The 20963-nt window shown below is 53.4% G+C and overlaps 1 protein-coding gene across 10 annotated transcripts in view; it reads left to right on the top strand.

The window, feature by feature from the left end:
- The first annotated feature begins 1024 nt into the window (after window positions 1–1024).
- TYK2 (tyrosine kinase 2) overlaps window positions 1025–20963 on the top strand; it is a 30999-nt gene continuing 11060 nt past the window's right edge. For 2 of the 10 annotated variants that reach the window (XM_063599865.1, XM_055103447.2), the window contains exons 1-12: window positions 3677–3799; window positions 12785–12905; window positions 14244–14367; window positions 14460–14607; window positions 16079–16242; window positions 16763–17144; window positions 17613–17810; window positions 17890–18047; window positions 20001–20109; window positions 20202–20394; window positions 20477–20580; window positions 20703–20888. In XM_063599865.1, coding sequence (XP_063455935.1) covers window positions 12881–12905; window positions 14244–14367; window positions 14460–14607; window positions 16079–16242; window positions 16763–17144; window positions 17613–17810; window positions 17890–18047; window positions 20001–20109; window positions 20202–20394; window positions 20477–20580; window positions 20703–20888 — 1791 coding nt within the window. In that variant the 5' untranslated portion in view covers window positions 3677–3799; window positions 12785–12880. Of the gene's footprint in view, window positions 1671–2270; window positions 2436–3586; window positions 3800–12784; window positions 12906–14243; window positions 14368–14459; window positions 14608–16078; window positions 16243–16762; window positions 17145–17612; window positions 17811–17889; window positions 18048–20000; window positions 20110–20201; window positions 20395–20476; window positions 20581–20702; window positions 20889–20963 lie in introns of those variants that run through there. The other 8 variants (XM_014342472.4, XM_055103446.2, XM_008961851.5 and 5 more) reach the window with 8 other exon arrangements.

Raw genomic sequence — 20963 nt, 5'->3', positions numbered from 1 at the left:
CTGAATGTCCACAGCTGCCCAGTGAGGAGGCTTTTTACCCATATTTTCTGACTCAGAGAGAAGCAGCCACACGTCCCTTGGCCATGGCAGTTAAGACCAACTCCATGGAGCTGGGTGTCTTAGCTCACATCTGTAATCCCAGCACTTTGGAAGGCCAAGGCAGGATGATTGCTTGAGGCCAGAAGTTCAAGACCAGCCTGGGCAACATAGCCAGACCCCATCTCTACAAAAATTTAAAAATTAGCCACAAAATTAAAAAATTAACAACAAAAGGGCCGGGTGCGGTGGCTCACGATTGTAATCCCAGCGCTTTGGGAGGGTGGATCACGAGGTCAGGAGTTCGAGACCAGCCTGGCCAAGATGGTGAAATCCCATCTCTACTAAAAATACAAAAATTAGCCGGGCGTGGTGGCGGGCGCCTGTAGTCCCAGCTGAGGCAGGAGAATCGCTTGAATCCGGGAGTCTGAGGTTGCAGTGAGCCGAGATCGCAGCATTGCACTCCAGCCTGGGCGACAAGAGCGAAACTCCATCTTAAAAAAAAAAAAAAGTGGAAGATGAGGAAGTTGATCAGACATCAAGGATGAGCGGATGACTTAATAGGCTTCTTTGCTAAGACTTGGCTGGGCAGGTGAAAGACAAAGTCGAGGAGTGGTTATGGTGTGGCACAGAAGAAGGGTCAGAGGACGGTCTTTGTTACCTCTTCATGCCTGAGTTTCTTCCTCTGTGAAATGGGGATAATAAGAGCCGCCATACAGGGAATTGCTGCTAGGATCAAATGAGATAATGTATGTGAAACGCTCTGGCTGTAGGCTTCTCAGCAAATGGGCACGACTTGCGGAGTGGGGATTTGAATTCACGTCTGGCGGGATGTCCAAGCTGCTACCCTGACCGCTAGGGAGCTTCAGAGGACAAAGCTGCAGGTGATCAGGACGAGGACATGAGCAGGTGGGCGAGGAATGCCTCCCAGGAGTGAAGGAGGGGGAATTCTAGTCAGCAGAGTGGAGTCGGCCAGGTAGAAACGAGGGAAAGGAGACAGGACCGGATGGAACGGAGAAGCCACAAGGCAGGGCGTCGGAGGGTTGAATGGTGGCCGGTGCAGCTTTGAACACCGAGGTGAGGACATGCAGCTGTGTCCTAGGGTCAGGACCGTACACGCCTGACCCATTTCCACAGCACAGAGGGGAACTCCGGGATCCGGCCGCGTTGCCCACACACTTCACTCTCCCGCCCGCCTCTCGCAAGCCCCTTCCACGTCTCCGTCCACCGAGTGCCAGCCAATAGCAGAAGCGACAGCGCCTCTGGGTGCCGACTCAGCCAATCGCGGCTGAGTGACGAATGAGCCCCAGGACCAATCAGAGTGCCGCCACCATGGCAAAAAAAAAAAATTCCAACGGTGACGTGCAAGGAGAACAGAGCAGCTGCCAATGGGCGTGTGCGTTTCAGGCGGCCAATGGGAGGAGGCGTCTCGGCGCGGGACAAGTAGTAGCTGCCCGCGGGAGCGGGGAGGGGTCCGGGTTCGAGCTTGTGTTCCCCCGGAAGGGTGAGTCTGGACGCGGGCGCGGAAGGGGCGCGGCCGGAGGTCCTCAGGAAGAAGCCGCGGGGACTGGCTGCGCTTGACAGGCTGCACTTGGATGGGAGCACCTGGTGCCTCCGGACTGCTCCGATGCCCGGTGGGTGCACATCCCAGTTCCCGCCGTTGCCGGCCGGGTTTAGAGGTTTTGTGGGGAGGACATGGGGGCGTGCAGCCTTCCCAGTTGCAAACTTCACTCCGACCCCGTCTTCAATGCTGGGTCTGGGTCCAGTGGGGACGAGAAAGGAGGAAGGAGGAAGTAGGCTCCGCGAAAGCCCCATCCCCAGGATCTCATCTATAACATGAATAGGTATTAATGGCAAACGCTAATTAAGCGCTTACTGTATACCAGCCGCTTTCTCTGCCTCCTCGCGTTAAATCCTCCCAGCAGCCCTTTGAGGTAGACACTGTTACATGCCCATTTTCCAGATGAGGAAACCAGCAACATGGGTGGAACTGACAGCCCCTCCACTACCATACTGGCGCCCTCAGGAGGCTCAGGCCCTGGACTGGGGGGATGGAGCTGGACATAAACTCTCCTAGGCTTTGGGGAGTCAACAGGAACTGAGGTCACTCATGGGGGTAAATGTGGGAGAGGAGAATTGTGGCCTGAAAGAGGCCATCACCACGATGAAACTAATAACAATTATGTTATTCTTGTTTTGGTCATATTTGTTCTTTTTGTGTGTGCCTGAATCAGAGTCTGTGCTGAATGTGTAATATGCGGAACTATATTGAAACATTACAACCATCTTTTGATGGCAACACCCTGAGGACCTCTCTTTTCCAGATGGGGAAACTGAGGCCCAGAATTGCTAAGTGGCTTGCTTGAGTTGACACAGGGAGCTCCAGGACTCGCCCTCAGGTATGTTTGACCACATCTGCCTGTCTGGTTATTTTGGGGAGGTGTGTTAAGAGCAGATTTTTATTTTACTTTCTATTTATTTATTTATTTATTTATTTATTGTATTTTAGTAGAGATGGGGTTTCACCATGTTGGTCAAGATGGTCTCAATATCCAGACCTCGTGATCTGTCCGCCTTGGCCTCCCAAAGTGCTGGGATTACAGTCATGAGCCACCATGCCTGGCCCTTTTTATATATTTTTATTACTTATTTATTTATTTATTTATATTTTTAGAGTCAGGGTCTCACTCTGTCACCCAGGCTGGAATGCAGTGGTGCGATCACTGCTCACTGCAGCCTCCAACTCCTGGGCTCAGGAGATCCTCCCACTTCAGCCTCCCGAGTAGCTTGGAGTACAGATGTGCACCCCCACGCCTGGCTAAATTTTAAAAATTTCTTGTAGAGGCCGGGCACAGTGGCTCACGCCTGTAATCCCAGCACTTTGGGAGGCCGAGGCAGGTGGATCACCTGAGGTCAGAGGTTCAAGACCAGCCTGGCCAACATGGCAAAACCCTGTCTCTACTAAAAATACAAAAATTAGCCCGGTGTGGTGGCAGGCGCCAGCTACTCAGGAGGCTGAGGCAGGAGAATCACTTAAACCCAGGAGGCGGAGGTTGTGGTGAGCAAGATTGCACCATTGCACTCCAGCCTGGGCAACAAGAGTGAAACTCTGTCTCAAAAATAAGATAAGATAAGATAAGATATAAAATAAAACGTCTTGTAGAAACAGGGTCTTGCTATATGGCCTAGGCTGGTCTCGAGCTCCTGGGCTCAAGCAATCCTCTTGCCTCAACATCCCAAAGTCCTGGGATTAGAAGCGTGAGCCACTGTACCTGGCCAGAGCAGATTTTTATATCTGTGTCAATTTGTGGAAAGAGAGGAGGGTTCAGTGTTATTGTTGATGAGAGATCTAGGTGGGGATGCATACCCCAACCCTGTCCAACAAATGTGGAAAATGAGACTCAGAGAGGGAATCGGGTCTCTAATGTCATGCCAAGATGGGAGCCCAGAATCTTCCCCTCAGGCCTCAGCTGGGGTGGGTGGAAGGTTGAAGAGCTAACAGGGGTCTCTGGGCTGAGACTTGGGAGCTGATAGATTGTCCCCTTTCCAGCTGAGCCACCTGCCGGGAGCATGCCTCTGCGCCACTGGGGGATGGCCAGGGGCAGTAAGCCCGTTGGGGATGGAGCCCAGCCCATGGCTGCCATGGGAGGCCTGAAGGTGCTTCTGCACTGGGCTGGTCCAGGCGGCGGGGAGCCCTGGGTCACTTTCAGTGAGTCATCGCTGACAGCTGAGGAAGTCTGCATCCACATTGCACATAAAGTTGGTGAGTCTGGGGCGTTGGCACCATGGGGACTGGGGTGGGTGTGCAAGCAGCAGCTGGGCCCCATCCATCCATCTATCCACCCACCCACCCATCCACCCACCCATCCACCCATGCATCCATCCATCCATCCATCCACCCATCCACCTACCCACCTACCCATCCACCCTCCTAACCACCCATCCATCCACCCACCCACCCATCCATCCACCCATGCATCCATCCATCCTCCCATCCACCCATCCACCCACCCATTCACCCACCCATTCACCCATCCACCCACCCTTTCACCCATCCACCCATATATCCACCCACCCACCCACCCATCCATCCACCCACGCATCCATCCATACATCCACCCACCCACTCATCCATCCACCCACCTATCCACCTATCCATCCACCTACTCACCCACCCATCCACCCACCCACCCATCCACCCATCCATCCACCCACCCATCCATCCACCCACCCACCCATCCATCCACCCACCCATTCATCCATCTATCCATCCATCCACCCATTGATCCATCCATCCATCCATCCACCCACACATCCATCCATCCACCCACACATCCATCCATCCACCCACCCACCCACCCTCCACCCACCCATCCACCCATCCATCCACCCATCCATCCATTCATCCATCCATCCATCCATCCATCCACCTACCCACCCACCCATCCACCCACCCACCCATCCATCCATCCATCCATCCACCCACCCACTCACCTATCCATGCATCCATCCACCCACCCACCCACCCATCCATCCACCCACCCATTCATCCATCCATCCATCCATCCATCCATCCATCCATCCACCCATCCACCCACCCACCCATCCATCCATCCATCCACCCACCCACCCATCCATCCATTCATCCACGCACCCACCCATCTATCCATCCATCCACCCACCCACCTACCCACCCATCCATCCACCCACCCACCCATTCATCCACCCACCCATTCATCCATCCACCCATCCATCCACCCAGCCATCCACCCATCCATCCACCCATCCATCCATTCATCCATCCATCCATCCATCCATCCACCTACCCACCCATCCATCCACCCACCCACCCATCCATCCATCCATCCATCCATCCACCCACCCACCCACCCACCCACTCACCCACCTATCCATGCATCCATCCACCCACCCACCCATCCATCCACCCACCCATTCATCCATCTATCCATCCATCCATCCATCCATCCATCCATCCATCCACCCATCCACCCATCCACCCACCCACCCACCCACCTATTCATCCATCTATCCATCCATCCATCCATCCATCCATCCATCCATCCATCCATCCACTCGTTCATTCGGTGAACATTTTGTAGGCATCTACTGTGTGGCAGCTGCAAATCACTGCCTTTGTAGAGCTGAAATTTTAGTAGGGAGGACAGCAAGAAATATAATAAATCAGAAAACTTGGCCAGGTGCAGTAGCTGACACTTGTAATCCCAGTACTTGAGGAGGCCCAGGCAGGAGGATTGCTTGAGGCCAGTAGTTGGAGACCAGCCTGGGCAACATAGGGAGACCTTGTCTCAACAAAATAATTTTTAGAAATTAGCCAGGCATGGTGGTACATGCTTGTAGTCCCAGCAACTTGAGAGCCTGAGGCAAGAGGATCGCTTGAGCCCAGGAGTTCAAGCCTTCAATGAGGTATGGTTTCGTCACTGCACTCCAGCCTGGGTGACAGAGTGAGACCCAGTGTCATTAAAAAAAGAAAGTCAGGCCGGGCACGGTGGCTCATGCCTGTAATCCCAGCACTTTGGGAGGCTGAGGCTGGTGGATCACTTGAGGTCAGAAGTTTGAGACCAGCCTGGCCAACATGGCAAAACTCCAGCTCTACTAAAAATACAAAAAGTAGCCGGGCGTGGGGTGCGCGCCTGTAATTCCAGCTACTCAGGCGGCTGAGGCAGGAGAATAGCTTGAACCTGGGACATGGAGGTTGCAGTGAGCCGAGATCACAGCACTGCACTCCAGGCTGGGTGACAGAGCGAGACTCCGTTTCAAAAATAAAAAAAGGCCAGGTGCGGTGGCTCATGCCTGTAATCCCAACACTTTCAGAGGCTGAGGCGGGCAGATCACCTGAGGTCAGGAGTTCAAGACCAGCCTGGCCAATGTAGTGAAACCGCATCTCTACTAAAAATACAAAATGTAGCTAGGCATGGTGGCAGGTGCCTGCAATCCCAGCTACTCAGGAGGCTGAGGCAGGAGAATTGCTTGAACCTGGGAGGTGGAGGCTGCAGTGAGCTGAGATCGTGCCATTGTACTCCAGCCTGGGCAACAAGAGCGAAACTCCATCTCAAAGAAAAAAAAAAAAAAAATGAAAGAAAGGCTTTCCCTCCTCCTGCAGAGGAAATTGCACTTCCAAATATATCTACTACAGTCTTTCTTTTTTTCTTTTTTTTGAGATGGAGTCTCGCTCTGTCCCAGGCTGAAGTGCAATGGCACAATCTCAGTTAACTGCAACCTCCGCCTGCCGGGTTCAAGCGATTCTCCGGCCTCAGCCTCCCGAGTAGCTGGGACTACAGGTGTGTGCCACCATGCCCGGCTAGATTTTTTTTTTTTTTTTTTTTGTATTTTTAGTAGAGGTGGGGTTTCACCATGTTAGCCAGGATGGTCTTGATCTCCTGACCTCGTGATCTGCCCGCCTCGGCCTTCCAAAGTGCTGGCATTACAGGTGTGAGCCACCATGCCCGGCCCAATTTTCTCTTTTTAATGACACAGGGTCTCACTCTGTCACCCAGGCTGGAGTGCAGTGGTGTGATCTCAGTTCACTGCAACCTCCATGTCCCAGGTTCAAGCCATTCTCCTGCCTCAGCCGCCTGAGTAGCTGGAATTACAGGTGCGCACCCCACGCCCGGCTAGTTTTTATATTTTTAGTAGAGCTGGAGTTTTGCCATGTTGGCCAGGCTGGTCTCGAACTTCTGACCTCAAGTGATCCACCTGCCTCAGCCTCCCAAAGTGCTGGGATTACAGGCGTGAGCCACCATGCCCAACCAAGGAAAGGCCTTTCTAAGGCAGCTTTGGTTACGTATACCTTCCTCCAGAAACTCCTCTTACCTCCCCCATTCCCAGCTTTCCATGACTGGATGGGGGCATTGTAATCAATTTTTATAACACTTCCTACTTCCCCATTGATGGCTGAGTCTTTTTTTTTTTTTTCTTTTGTAGAGACAGTCTCTCTCTTGCCCAGGCTGAAATGCAGTGGTGCAATCATGACGCATTGCAGCCTCTAACTGCCAGGCTCAAGTGATTCTCCTGCCTCAGTCTCCCGAATAGCTGGGGCTACAGGCACATGTCACCACACCCGGATAATTTTTGTATTTTTTGCATGTTGCCTCATGCTGGTCTCAAACTCCTGGGCTCAAGCCATCCACCCGCCTTGGCTTCCCAAAGTGTTGGGAGGCATGAGCCATTGCGCCTGGCCATGACTGATTTTTTTTTTTTTTTTTTTTGAGACGAAGTCTCACTCAGTCCCCAAAGCTGGAGTGCAATGGCACAATCTCGGCTCACTGCAACCTCCGCCTCCCGGGTTCTAGCGATCCTCCTGCCTCAGCCTCCTGAGTAGCTGGGATTACAGGCGCCTGCCACCACACCCAGCTGATTTTTGTATTTTTAGTAGAGACAGGGTTTCACCATGTTGGTCAGGCTGGTCTTGAACATGCATGCTGTTCCCCCTGCCTCGGCCTCTCAAAGTGCTGGGATTACAGGTGTGAGCCACCGTGCCAGGCTTTTTTTTTTTTTTTTTTTTTTTTTTTTTGAGACGGAGTCTCGCTCTGTCACCCAGGCTGGAGTGCAGTGGTGTGATCTCGGCTCACTGCAACCTCCGCCTCCTGGGTTCAAGTGATTCTCCTGCCTCAGCCTCCTGAGTAGCTGGGATTACAGGCGCCCACCACCACATCTGGCTAATTTTTGTATTTTCAGTAGAGACGGGGGTTTTAACCATGTTGGCCAGGCTGGTCTCGAACTCCTGACCTCAAGTGATCCGCCTGCCTCAGACTCCCAAAGTGTTGGGATTACAGGTGTGCACCCTCGAGCCTGGCCATGGCTAATTCTTTGTTTTGTTTTGTTGTTTTGTTTGAGACAGAGTCTCGCTCTGTCGCCCAGGCTGGAGTGCAGTGGCGCGATCTCAGCTCACTGCAAGCTCCACCTTCCGGGTTCACGCCATTCTCCTGCCTCAGCCTCCCGAGCAGCTGGGACTATAGGCACCCGCCACCACGCCTGGCTAATTTTTTGTATTTTTACTAGAGACAGGGTTTCACTGTGCTAGCCAGGATGGTCTCGATCTCCTGACCTCGTGATCCGCACACCTCAGCCTCCCAAAGTGCTGGTATTACAGGTGTGAGCCACTGTGCCCGCCCCCATGACTGATTCTTAAAGGATTCAGACAGGTGTGCGGGGTGATGTGAAACACGCTCAGCAGAGGGAACAGCATGCATGGAGGCCCGGAGAGCTTGATCTGTTTGAGGAAGCGAAAGACCTTCAGGGTGACTGGGGTATCAATTTTGAGAGTTTGGAAGGGGAAGTAACAATTGAAATTGGGGCATAGCAGGCAAAAGCCAGGGTGGGGGTACTCAGAATCAAGGGTCAAGGGGTTGGGCATTCTCCGGGAGCAATGGGGAGCCATGGAAGGTTTAAGCCAGAGAGTGAAGCAGTCTGACTAGTTCTTTTATTTTTATTTTTTATTTTTGACTGGTTCTTTAAGAAGTTGTCTCAAGCCAGGCACAGTGGGTCACACCTGTAATCCCAGCACTTTGGGAGGCTGAGGCGGGCAGATCACTTGAGGTTAGGAGTTTGAGACCAGCATGGCCAACATGGTGAAACCCCGTCTCTACTAAAAATACAAAAATTAGCTGGGCATGGTGACGCACATTCCAGCTACTCGGGAGACTGAGGCAGGAGAATCACTTAAACCTGGGAGGCGGAGGTTGCAGTGAGCCGAGATCGCACCACTGCACTCCAGCCTGGGTGACAGAGTGAGACTCGGTCTCAAAAAACAAAAATATGAAACATTGGCCAGGTGCCGTAGCTCACACCTGTAATCCTTGCACTTAGGGAGGCCAAGGCGGGTGGATCACTTGAGGTCAGGAGTTGGAGACCAGCCTGGTCAACATGATGAAACCCCATCTCTACTGAAAATACAAAAAATTAGCCAGGCGTGGTGGTGGGCGCCTGTAATCCCAGCTACTCAGGAGGCTGAGGCAGGAGAATCGCTTGAACCCAGGGGGTGGAGGTTACAGTGAGCCGAGATCGCGCCACTGCACTCCAGCCTGGGCAACAAGAGCAAAAACTCCATCCAAAAAAAAAAAAAATACAAAAAATACAAAAAATTAGCTGGGCATGGTGGCACATGCCTGTAGTCCCAGCTACTCGGGAGGCTGAGACAGGAGAATCACTTGAACCTGAAAGGCGGAAGTTGCAGTGAACCAAGATTGCAACATTGCACTCCAGTCTGGGTGACTCCATCTAAAAAATATATATATTGTTTCACAGGGAGGTATCCTCCCTTCACAGAGGAGCAGTATAATTCCATGGTGTGACTTTGGAGAGTGATTTGATAACACAGTCAAAGCTGGATGCAGTGGCTCACGCCTGTAATCCCAGCAGTTTTGGAGGCTAAGCGTGGAGGATCACTTGAGCCTAGGAGTTCAAGATCAGCCTGGGCAACAGGGCGAAACCCCGTCTCTACTAAAAATACAAAAAATTAGCCAGGTGTGCTGTGTGCTGGTGTGCACCTGTAGTCCCAGCTACTCAGGAGGCTGAGGTGGGAGGATCACTTGAGCCCGGGAGGTTGAAGCTACAGTGATCATGCCACTGCCCTTCAGCCTAGGTGACAGAGCAAGATGCTGTCTCAAAAAAAAAAAAAAAAATATATATATATATATATATATATATATATATATATATACATATATATATATATATATAGCTGGGTGTGGTGGTGTGTTCCTATATTTCCCAGCTACTCAGGAGACTGAGGCAGGAGGACCGCTTGAGCCAGGGAGGTCATGGCTGCACTGAGCCATGATTGCACCACTGCATTCCAGCCTATATGTCAGAGCAAGATCCTGTTTCAAAAAAAAAAAAAACCCAGGCCGGGCGCCGTGGCTCACGCCTGTAATCCCAGCACTTTGGGAGGCCGAGGTGGGCGAATCACGAGGTCAGGAGATTGCGACCGTCCTGGCTAACACGGTGAAACCCCGTCTCTACTAAAAAAAATACAAACAAATTAGCTGGGCATGGTGGCGGGCGCCTGTAGTCCCAGCTACTCGGGAGGCTGAGGCAGGAGAATGGCGTGAACTCAGGAGGCAGAGCTTGCGGTGAGCGGAGATCGAGCCACCACACTCCAGCCTGGGCGACAGAGCGAGACTCCGTCTCAAAAAAAAAAAAAAACCCAGAAACATCTTCCCTGAGGCCATATAGTTCTACTCCTGGACAGTGACAGTCACTCTATAAACAGTCAGCTCATGTGCTCCCAGGGACACTTATGAGAATGTTTAGAGCCGCCTTGTTTATCATATGGAAAAGGGGAGACCATTGCAAAGTCCCTCAATAAGAGACTGCCTAAGTAAATTGCAGTCTGGTTGAATACTGGACTACTGCGCAGCCGGGAAAAGGAATTTAACCAGAATTACTCATGTCATTCTGCATGGAGCTTTATAACCTCTCGTAGCCTGAAAAAGCACATTGCAGAGGGACGTCTGCAGTATAATACCACACATTTACAGTTGATAACATTTTTTTTTTTTTGAGACAGAGTTTCGCTCCTGTTGCCCAGGTTGGAGTGCAATAGCACGATCTCAGCTCACCGCAACCTCCACCTCCCAGGTTCAATTCTCCTGCCTCAGCCTCCCGAGTAGCTGGGATTACAGGCATGCGCCACCACGCCCAGCTAATTTTGTATTTTTAGTAGAGATGGGGTTTCTCCATTTTGGTCAGGCTGGTCTCGAACTCCCGACCTCAGGTGATCCGCCTCCCTCAGCCTCCCAAAGTGCTGGGATTACAGGTGTGAGCCACTGCGCCCAGCCACAGTTCATAACATTTAAGGCTAGATTGTAGAGGATATGAAAATTATAAACACTACTTCAGGGCAGAGCACACTGGCTTATGCCTGTAATCCCAGCACTTTGGAGGCTGAGCTACTCAGCCTCCCAGCTACTCAGGAGGCTGAGGTGGGAGGATCGCTTGAGCCTAGGAGTTTGAGACCAGCCTGGACAACATGGTGAGACCCCTTCTCTACAAAAACTACAAAAATCAGCTGGGCATGGTGGCGTGTGCCTGTAGTCCCAGCTCCTTGGGAGGCTGAGGCAAGAGGATTGCTTTAGCCCAGTAAGTCGAGGGTGCAGTGAGCCATGATCACACCACTGCACTCCAGCCACACCTGGCTAATTTATTTTATTTTTAGTTTTTTTAGAGATGAGGGATCTCACTATGTTGCTTAGGCTGGTCTTGAACTCCTAGGTTCAAGTGATTCTCCCGCCTTAGCCTCCCAAAGTGCTGGGATTACAGATGTGAGCCACCATACCCAGGCTTAGATAAAATTATTTATTTTATTTTATTATTTTTTTTTAGACAGAGCCTCACTCTTTCACCCAGGCTGGAGCGCAGTGGCGTGATCTCGGCTCACTGCAACCTCTGCCTCCAGGTTCAAGCAATTCTCTTGCCTCAGCCTGCTGAGTAGCTGCGATTACAGGTGCTCACCCCCACACCCAGCTAATTTTTGTATTTTTAGTAGAGACGAGGTTTTGCTATGGTGGCCAGGCTGGTCTCAAACTCCTGACCTGAAGTGCTTCACCTGCCTCAGCTTCTGAAAGTGCTGGGACTATAGGCATGGGCCACTGCACCCAGCCAGATACCTTTTTTTTTTTTTTTTTTTTGAGACAGTCTTGCTGTGTCGCCAGGCTGGAGTGCAGTGGCACAATCTCGGCTCACTGCACCCTCCACCTCCCGGGTTCAAGTGATTGTCCTGCATCAACCTCCCAAGTAGCTGGGACTAAAGGCGCACCCCACCATGGCCAGCCAATTTTTTTTTTTTAGATCTCACTCTGCTGCCCAGGCTGGAGCTCAGTGGCACGATCTTGGCTCACTGCAACCTCTGCCTCCCGGGTTCAAGCAATTCTCCTGCCTCAGCCTCCCGAGTAGCTGGAATTACAGGCGCATGCCACCAGGTCCAGCTATTTTTTTTTTTTTAATAGAGACGGGATTTCACCATGCTGGCCACGCTGGTCTCGAACTCCTGACCTCAGGTGATCTGTCCACCTCAGCCTCCCGAAGTGCTGGAATTACAGGCATGAGCCACTGCACTTGGCCTAATTTTTGTTATTTTTAGTAGAGACGGGGGTTTCACCATATTGGCCAGGCTGGTCTTGAACTCCTGACCTCAGATGATCTGTCCACCTCAGCCTCTCAAAGTGCTGGGATTACAGGCATGAGCCAGCATGCCTGCCGCACAGATGCAATTTTGTTTTTTTGTTTTTTTTTTGAGATGGAGTCTTACTCTGTTGCCCAGGCTGGAATGCAGTGGCGCGATCTCAGCGCACTGTAACCTCCACCTCCTGCGTTCAAGCGATTCTCCTGCCTCAGCCTCCTGAGTAGCTGGGACTACACGTGTGCGCCACCACGCTTGGCTAATTTTTGTATTTTTTAGTAGAGATGTGGTTTCACCATATTGGCCAGGCTGGTCTTGAAGTCCTGATCTCGTGATCCGCCTGCCTCGGCCTCCCAGAGTACTGGGATTACAGGCGTGAGCCACTGCACCCAGCTGACAGATACAATTTTTATTTTTTTTTTGAAACAGAGTTTCGCTCTGTCACCCAGGCTGGAGTGCAGTGGTGCAATCTTGGCTCACTGCAAGCTCCACCTCCTGAATTCACACCATTCTCTTGCCTCAGCCTGCCGAGTAGCTGGGACTACAGGCATCCGCCACCATGCCTGGCTAATTTTTTGTATTTTTTAGTAGAGACGGGGTTTCACCATGTTAGCCAAGATGGTCTCGATCTCCTGACCTCGTGGTCCGCCCACCTCAGCCTCCCAAAGTGCTGGGATTATAGGCATGAGCCACTGCGCCCGGCCGACAGGTACAATTTTTAAATGACATCAATAGAAAGAAAGATGCCCTGGGTAGCTGGTGTGGGAAATTACAGCAAGTCTGGAGACTGGATTGGGGTTGAGGTTTGCATTTGAAGGTGATGGATGGAGCCCCAGGACATGGAGGGTGCAGGAAGAGCAGGTCTTGGTGACTGATCTGTTTTGGAGCAGGTGGGAGAGGTTGAAGATAAGGACCAAGTTCCTGGTTTGAAGAACTGGGCAGAAGCCACACACCCTGGCTCATAGCCATAATCCCATCAACTCCAGAGATTGAGGTGGGAGGATCGCTTGAGCCCTGGAGGTTGAGGCTGCAGTGAGCTAGGATTGCACCACTGCACTGCAACCTGGGTGGTAAAGAAAGACTCTGACCCTTAAAAAAAATGGGCAGAGGAAGGGAAGGTTGGAGTTTGCCAACCACAGATAAGATATGTTGTTTGGAACAAGGCATATCTAAGCGGGGGCCTGTGATGTCCAGGGGGAGACAGCCAGGAGGTGACTGGATGTTTCTTTGGGGCTGGAGTTCAGGGAGATGCCAGACAATTGCAGCAGTTTGTAGAGTTATGTGGGTCAGGCTAGGATTAGTTTTGCTGCAGGAATAAGCAATCCCCCCAAATCTTAATCAAGGTTTACCTAAAATCGGCCGAGCACAGTGGCTCATGCCTGTAATCTCAGCACTTTGGGAGGCCAAGGTGGGCAGATCACCTGAGGTCAGGAGTTTGAGACCAGCCTGGCCAACATGGCGAAACCTCGTCTCTTCTAAAAATATAAGAACTAGCCGGGGGTGGTGGCGCACACCTGTAATCCCAGCAACTCAGGAGGCTGAGACAGGAGAATCACTTGAACCCAGGAGGCGGAAGTTGTAGCGAGCCAAGATCGCGTCACTGCTCTCCAGCCTGGGCGACAGCAAGACTCCATCTCAAAAAAAAAAAAAAAAAAGTTTTACTTAAAATCAAGTACAGGTTGGATGGTTCACCTCTGTCTTATAGCTTCACCATCTGGCACAAGAAGCCTTCATCATACCTCAGGTGGTGAAGGTGGCAAGAGAATTTATTTCCAGGCTTGGAAATGTACCCAGCCCTTTGGCCAGAAACCAGTGCAATTGGCCCCATCCTAGCTGCAAGGGAGGCTGGGAAATGTAGTCCTCCTGTGAGGCCACAGCATGGGCAACATACGCACTGTCCTCTGCCCCGGGGCAACGTGAGACTGAAGCTGCAGGTGGGGGAGGGGGCCTCAGAGGGAGTGTGAAGGCAGACATTGGGTCTGGGGGGTCTTTGGGGCTGACGGTAGCAAATGACGTGACTCCTGACCTCGTTTCTCACCTGATCCAGGTATCACTCCTCCTTGCTTCAATCTCTTTGCCCTCTTCGATGCTCAGGCCCAAGTCTGGTTGCCCCCAAACCACATCCTAGAGATCCCCAGAGACGCAAGCCTGATGCTATATTTCCGCATAAGGTGGGTGGAGACCTTTGCAAAGCTCGTCCCCTCCTGTGCTGAAGCTGGTCTGACTCTGTGCTAAGCCCCAGCTGCGTCCCTCCTTCCTGCAGGTTTTATTTTCGGAACTGGCATGGCATGAATCCTCGGGAACCGGCTGTGTACCGTTGTGGGCCCCCAGGAACCGAGGCATCCTCAGATCAGACAGCACAGGGGATGCAACTCCTGGACCCAGCCTCATTTGAGTACCTCTTTGAGCAGGTATGAGCAGGGCTGTGGTGGCAAGACTATTTGTGGGAGACTTAGGGGCAGTTGAGGAGCCCCCATTTCCCTCCCTGATTCAATATAGCTAATAGTCAACTCATGCCATCTGGGGATCTTTTTTTTTTTTTTTTTTTGAGACGGAGTCTCGCTCTGTCACCCAGGCTGAAGTGCAGTGGTGTGATCTCGGCTCACTGCAAGCTCCGCCTCCTGGGTTCAAGTCATTTTCCTGCCTCAGCCTCCCAAGTAGCTGGGACTACAGGCGCCCGCCACCATGCCTGGCTAATTTTTTGTATTTTTAGTGGAGACAGGGTTTCACAGTGTTAGCTAGGATGGTCTCCATCTCCTGACCTCGTGATCCGCCCGTCTCGGCCTCCCAAAGTGCTGGGATTACAGGCGTGAGCCACCGCACCTGGCCGATCTTTTTTTTTGAAATGGAGTCTTGCTCTGTGGCCCAGGCTGGAGTGTAGTGGCGTGATCTCAGCTCACTGCAACCTCCACCTCCCAGGTTGAAGCGATTCTTCCACCTCAGCCTCCCAAGTAACTGAGATTACAGAAGCCCGCCACCACCCCCGGCTAATTTTTCTATTTTTAGTAAAGACGGGGTTTCACTATGTTGGCCACGCTGGTCTCAAACTCCTGACCTCAAGTGATTCACCTGCCTCAGCCTCCTAAATTGTGGGATTACAGGTGTGAGCCACCATGCCCAGCCAAGAGTTCAGGTTGAAGGGGAAAGAGTGCTGTGATTGATTAGTAATGTCTGCCACAGGCACAAGATTGACAAAAGGAGGGGTGTATGCTGTGTATTTGGCCTTTCCAGTAAATGGTGGTCTCTCCCCTCCTCAAGGTGGTAAGACGCAGGAAATTAGAGTTCTCTGGCTAGAGTAAGCTTGTCCAACCCCTGGCCTGCGGACTGCATGGTGCCCAGGACAGCTTTGAATGAAGCCCGACACAAATTCCTAAACTATCTTAAAATATTCTGAGATTTTGCTGCGATTTTTTTTTTTTTTTTTTTGAGACAGAGTTTCATTCTTGTTGCTCAGGCTGGAGTGCAATGTCATGATCTCAGCTCACTGCAACCTCTGCCTCCCGGGTTCAAGTGATTCTCCTGCCTCAGCCTCCCGAGTAGCTGGGATTACAGGCATGCGCCACCACACCCGGCTAATTTTGTATTTTTAGTACAGGCGAGTTTTCTCCATGTTGGTCAGGCTTGTCTCAAACTCCTGACCTCAGGTGACCCGCCCGCCTCGGCCTCCCAAAGTGCTGGGATTATAGGCATGAGCCACCATGCCCGGCTTGCGATATATTTTTTTTTTTTAGCTCATCAGCTATCATTAGTGTTAGTGTATTTTATGTAGGGCCCAAGACACTTCTTCCAGTGTGGTCCAGGGTAGCCAGAAGATTGGATACCTCTGGGCTAGAGAGGAATGTATTCTCACACCTCCCTTTCTGCTCAATTTCCTGTTCCCAGGGCAAGCATGAGTTTGTGAATGACGTGGCATCACTGTGGGAGCTGTCGAGCGAGGAGGAGATCCACCACTTTAAGAATGAGAGCCTGGGCATGGCCTTTCTGCACCTCTGTCACCTCGCTCTCCGCCATGGCATCCCCCTGCAGGAGGTGGCCAAGAAGACCAGGTGTCTGGGAATGGGGTGGCGACGCTGTGTAGGCAGGGGGAAGTGTCCTGAGCATCTGGGAGCCAGGGTAGACTTTGCATATTGCCGTGCCTCTACTTTTTTTTTTTTTTCTGAGCCGGAGTCTCTCTCTGTCACTTAGGCTGGAGTGCAGTGGCGCAATCTCGGCTCACTGCAACCTCTGCGTCCCAGGTTCAAGAGATTCTCCTTCCTCAGCCTCCTGAGTAGCTGGGATTACAGGTGCCCACCATCAAGCCCAGCTAATTTTTGTATTTTTAGTAGAGACAGACTGAGTTTCATCATGTTGGCCAGGCTGGTCTCGAACTCCTGACCTCAAGCGATCCTTCCGCCTTGGCTTCCCAAGTAGCTGAGACTACAGGCTCAAGTCACCACACCTGGCTAGTGTGCCTGTTTTCCAGATGAGGCAGCTGAGGCTCAAAGAGGTTAAGCCACTTGCCCTGTGTCACCCAGCTGGGCCTGCAACCCAGGTCCCTGACCAGCCCCTCACTGTGTTTCCCCCCAGCTTCAAGGACTGCATCCCGCGCTCCTTCCGTCGGCATATCCGGCAGCACAGCGCCCTGACCCGGCTGCGCCTTCGGAACGTCTTCCGCAGGTTCCTGCGGGACTTCCAGCCGGGCCGACTCTCCCAGCAGATGGTCATGGTCAAATACCTAGCCACACTCGAGCGGCTGGCACCCCGCTTCGGCACAGAGCGTGTGCCCGTGTGCCACCTGAGGCTGCTGGCCCAGGCCGAGGGGGAGCCCTGCTACATCCGGGACAGTGGGGTGGCCCCTACAGACCCTGGCCCTGAGTCTGCTGCTGGGCCCCCAACCCACGAGGTGCTGGTGACAGGCACTGGTGGCATCCAGTGGTGGCCAGTAGAGGAGGAGGTGAACAAGGAGGAGGTGAGCAAGGCGCCCCTTCCGCCCTGGGGGTTCAGGTTGGGCTGGGGTGGGTTTCTGTGTTCATCCTTGGCCCTAGCCTCTGAGGGTGGCTGACCTGAGCCCTCTCCCCACATGGCTCTGGGGCACCTGTCCACTAGGGCCAGTTTCTTGGAGAAGGTCCTCCATCTGCTTACCCCCTGGGGACCTTATTTCTGGGGTCTGCACCTCCAGGGAACCCCTTCATCTGGGGACTGGCACCTGGGTGTGAGGGGGTCAGGATTCTTCTCTCTGCCTTCCCTAAGGGACCAGCTTCCAGCATGTGTATGTTTTTGGGGTGGGTCCCCATCCCACCTGTGACACTGGGACTTGGGAGGTCAACCTAGGTTGGTGCCTGGCCCTTCTGGCTCCTGTCTCTCCCCAGGGGAAAGTGCAGGAGGTATAAACGGGCATTGCCCTCTCCATCCTCTGCCCCACTTGCTGGGTGTTCAGGGTTCTAGTGGCAGCAGTGGCAGGAACCCCCAAGCCAGCCTGTTTGGGAAGAAGGCCAAGGCTCACAAGGCAGTCGGCCAGCTGGCAGACAGGCCGCGGGAGCCACTGTGGGCCTACTTCTGCGACTTCCGGGACATCACCCACGTGGTGCTGAAAGAGCACTGTGTCAGCATCCACCGGCAGGACAACAAGTGCCTGGTGAGGCCCAGGGTAGGGGCTGGGCTAGGGTCCATCATGGCCTGGGAGGACACCCACCTGATGCGCCCCTGGCTGGCAGGAGCTGAGCTTGCCTTCCCGGGCTGCGGCGCTGTCCTTCGTGTCGCTGGTGGACGGCTATTTCCGCCTGACGGCCGACTCCAGCCACTACCTGTGCCACGAGGTGGCTCCCCCACGGCTGGTGATGAGCATCCGGGATGGGATCCACGGACCCCTGCTGTGAGTGCTGGGTGGGGGGCGCTGGGGGCCACCGCCAAGGGTGCCAACTAGACTGTGAGCCCTAGGGGCTGTGCAGGGTGTGTGTGTAGGTGCATGCCTTATTTTTTTTTTATTTTTTGTCGCCCAAACTGGAGTGCAGTGGCGTGATCTCAGCTCACTGCAGCCTCCGCCTCCCGGGTTCAAGCGATTCTCCTGCCTCAGCCTCCCAACTGACTACCTGGGACTACAGGCACTTGCCACCATGCCAGGCTAATTTTTGTATTTTTGTAGAGATGGGGTTTCATCAGATTGGCCAACCTAGTCTTGAACTCCTGACCTCAGGTGATCCACCCACCTCGGCCTCCCAAAGTGCTGGTATTACAGGCATGAGCCACCACGCCCGGCCATGACTGTCATTGTGTGTTGAGGTTGTCATTGCACAGAACTGGTGATTTTCATGGGACTGTGTGTTACCCTGACGCTGGTGACCATTCAGGCGTATGTTGGATGCTTCCACCTCTGCAGGCGGCTGCCTGTGCTGGTAACTTGTGAGTCACCGTCTCAGCGGGGTCCTGTGTGTGACTTGTGGGCCTGAGGGCGTGAAGTTGTCGGTACTTATGTCATCATCAGGTGCAGGGGAGTGTGTGGCTGTCCTGTGTGCTGCCAAGTCGTGATTTGTGACTGTCTCCTTGTCTGGTCACTGGCCCTGTGACTCTCTGTCCCTTGTCCTACCTGTGATGCCAGGGGAGGGGGAAGTGGCCATTTCACCTTGTGAGGCCTGTGGCCGTGCCTGCTGTCAAGGCTATATGTGTGCTGCCCCCGTACAGACAGGTGTTTGGGGACCACGTGTGTCAGCCACTGCACATGTAGGTGTCTGGACCTATGTGACCATGACACTTTATAGTGCATGTTTGTGTCACCTCTGTGTCTGGGATGCCCTGGCCCCTATGTTGCCCTGTCATATTGGGTGATTAGTTGTGTCTGGGATCGTTGTCCTTTGCTTGTGTGATTGGCCATCCACCGTGTGTCACCCTTGTGAGTGGCGATGGTCATGGCTGGGTGTGTGCCCATCCGGCTCCTGATGGCTGTTTCCTATCTTGGAGTGTGTGTCACCTTGTCAGGGCCCGTCTGGCGTCAAGTACAAGAGTAGGAGTAGGCTGGGTGTGGTGGCTCACACCTGTAATCCCAGCACTTTAGGAGGCCGAGGTGGGAGAATCACTTGAGCCCAGGAGTTCAAGAGCAGCCTGGGCAATGTAGTAAGGTCTTTTAACTACTGAAAACACAAAAATTAGCTGGGCACACCTGTAATCCTGGCTCCTCAGGAGGCTGAGGTGGGAGAATCTCTTGAGCCTGGGAGGTCCAGGCTGAAGTGAGCCAAGATTGCACCGCTGCACTCCAGCCTGGGCAACAGAGCAAGACCCTGTCTCAAAAAAAAAAAAAAAAAAAAAAAAGAGTGATCAGGTAGCCGGGCACAGTGGCTCATGCCTGTAATCCCAGCACTTTGGGAGGCTGAGGCTGGCAGATCAGCTGAGGTCAGGAATTTGAGACCAGGCTGGCTAACATGGTGAAACCCCCTCTGTACTAAAAATATAAAAATTAGCTGGGCATGGTGGCAGGGACCTGTAATCCCAGCTACTCGGGAGGTTGAGGCAAGAGAATTGCTTGAACCCAGGTGGGCAGAGGTTGCAATAAGCTGAGATCACGCCATTGCATTCCAGCCTGGGTGACGAGGGAAACTCCGTCTAAAAAATACAAACAAATAAACAAAAAAGCAGGTGTGTGCCTGCTGCTGCATTGTGTCTCCATGTAAGTGGCTGTGTGTCCAGAGTTAGTGTCCCCACAAGAGTGGCTGTGTCTGACACTTGTCCTAGCTGTGTGTGTGCCCTCTAAGTAGGTAATGAGTGTCATTGTTCCCGGGTATGGGTCCAGCAGTGGCCCCAGGTGGCCTGATAGTCCCCCTGGACCCCCTTCCAGGGAGCCATTTGTGCAGGCCAAGCTGCGGCCCGAGGACGGCCTGTACCTCATTCACTGGAGCACCAGCCACCCCTACCGCCTGATCCTCACAGTGGCCCAGCGTAGCCAGGTGAGCCCAGGGCTGGGGGCTGGGGCTGGGGCTGGATACGTTCCCTGCCTGGTCCCCTGCTTACTGCTCCCACCTCTGCCACCTCCCGCCAGGCACCAGACGGCATGCAGAGCTTGCGGCTCCGAAAGTTCCCCATTGAGCAGCAGGACGGGGCCTTCGTGCTGGAGGGCTGGGGCCGGTCCTTCCCCAGCGTTCGGGAACTTGGGGCTGCCTTGCAGGGCTGCTTGCTGAGGGCCGGGGATGACTGCTTCTCTCTGCGTCGCTGTTGCCTGCCCCAACCAGGAGGTACGACGATAGGGGGACCTCTGGGTGGGATGTGGCATCTCTCCCCCAGGCCCGCCCTCCATGACTTGATGCCTGCCCCCAGAAACCTCCAATCTCATCATCATGCGGGGGGCTCGGGCCAGCCCCAGGACACTCAACCTCAGCCAGCTCAGCTTCCACCGGGTTGACCAGAAGGAGATCACCCAGGTGGGTGCAGGGAAGGGGCCCGGGGCAAGGGCAGGGCCCCTGGGGATGTGGGTGCTGGGGGCCCTGGGAGATCAGCTGCTAACTTTCACCATGGCCGTATTCTGTGCCACATGATCCCGCAGCTGTCCCACTTGGGCCAGGGCACAAGGACCAACGTGTATGAGGGCCGCCTGCGAGTGGAGGGCAGCGGGGACCCTGAGGAGGGCAAGATGGATGACGAGGACCCCCTCGTGCCTGGCAGGGACCGTGGGCAGGAGCTACGAGTGGTGCTCAAAGTGCTGGACCCTAGTCACCATGACATCGCCCTGGTGAGTGGGCAGGGCCAGGCCTGGGGGTGTGTCTGTGGAGGAGGTGGCCGGAGGAGGTGGGATGGGAGGGGTGTG

Source organism: Pan paniscus, chromosome 20, assembly GCF_029289425.2.
Source record: "Pan paniscus chromosome 20, NHGRI_mPanPan1-v2.0_pri, whole genome shotgun sequence".
Taxonomy (NCBI): domain Eukaryota; kingdom Metazoa; phylum Chordata; class Mammalia; order Primates; family Hominidae; genus Pan; species Pan paniscus.
The sequence above is the reverse complement of the archived record's forward strand: the minus strand, read 5'-3'. Positions and strand labels throughout refer to the sequence as shown.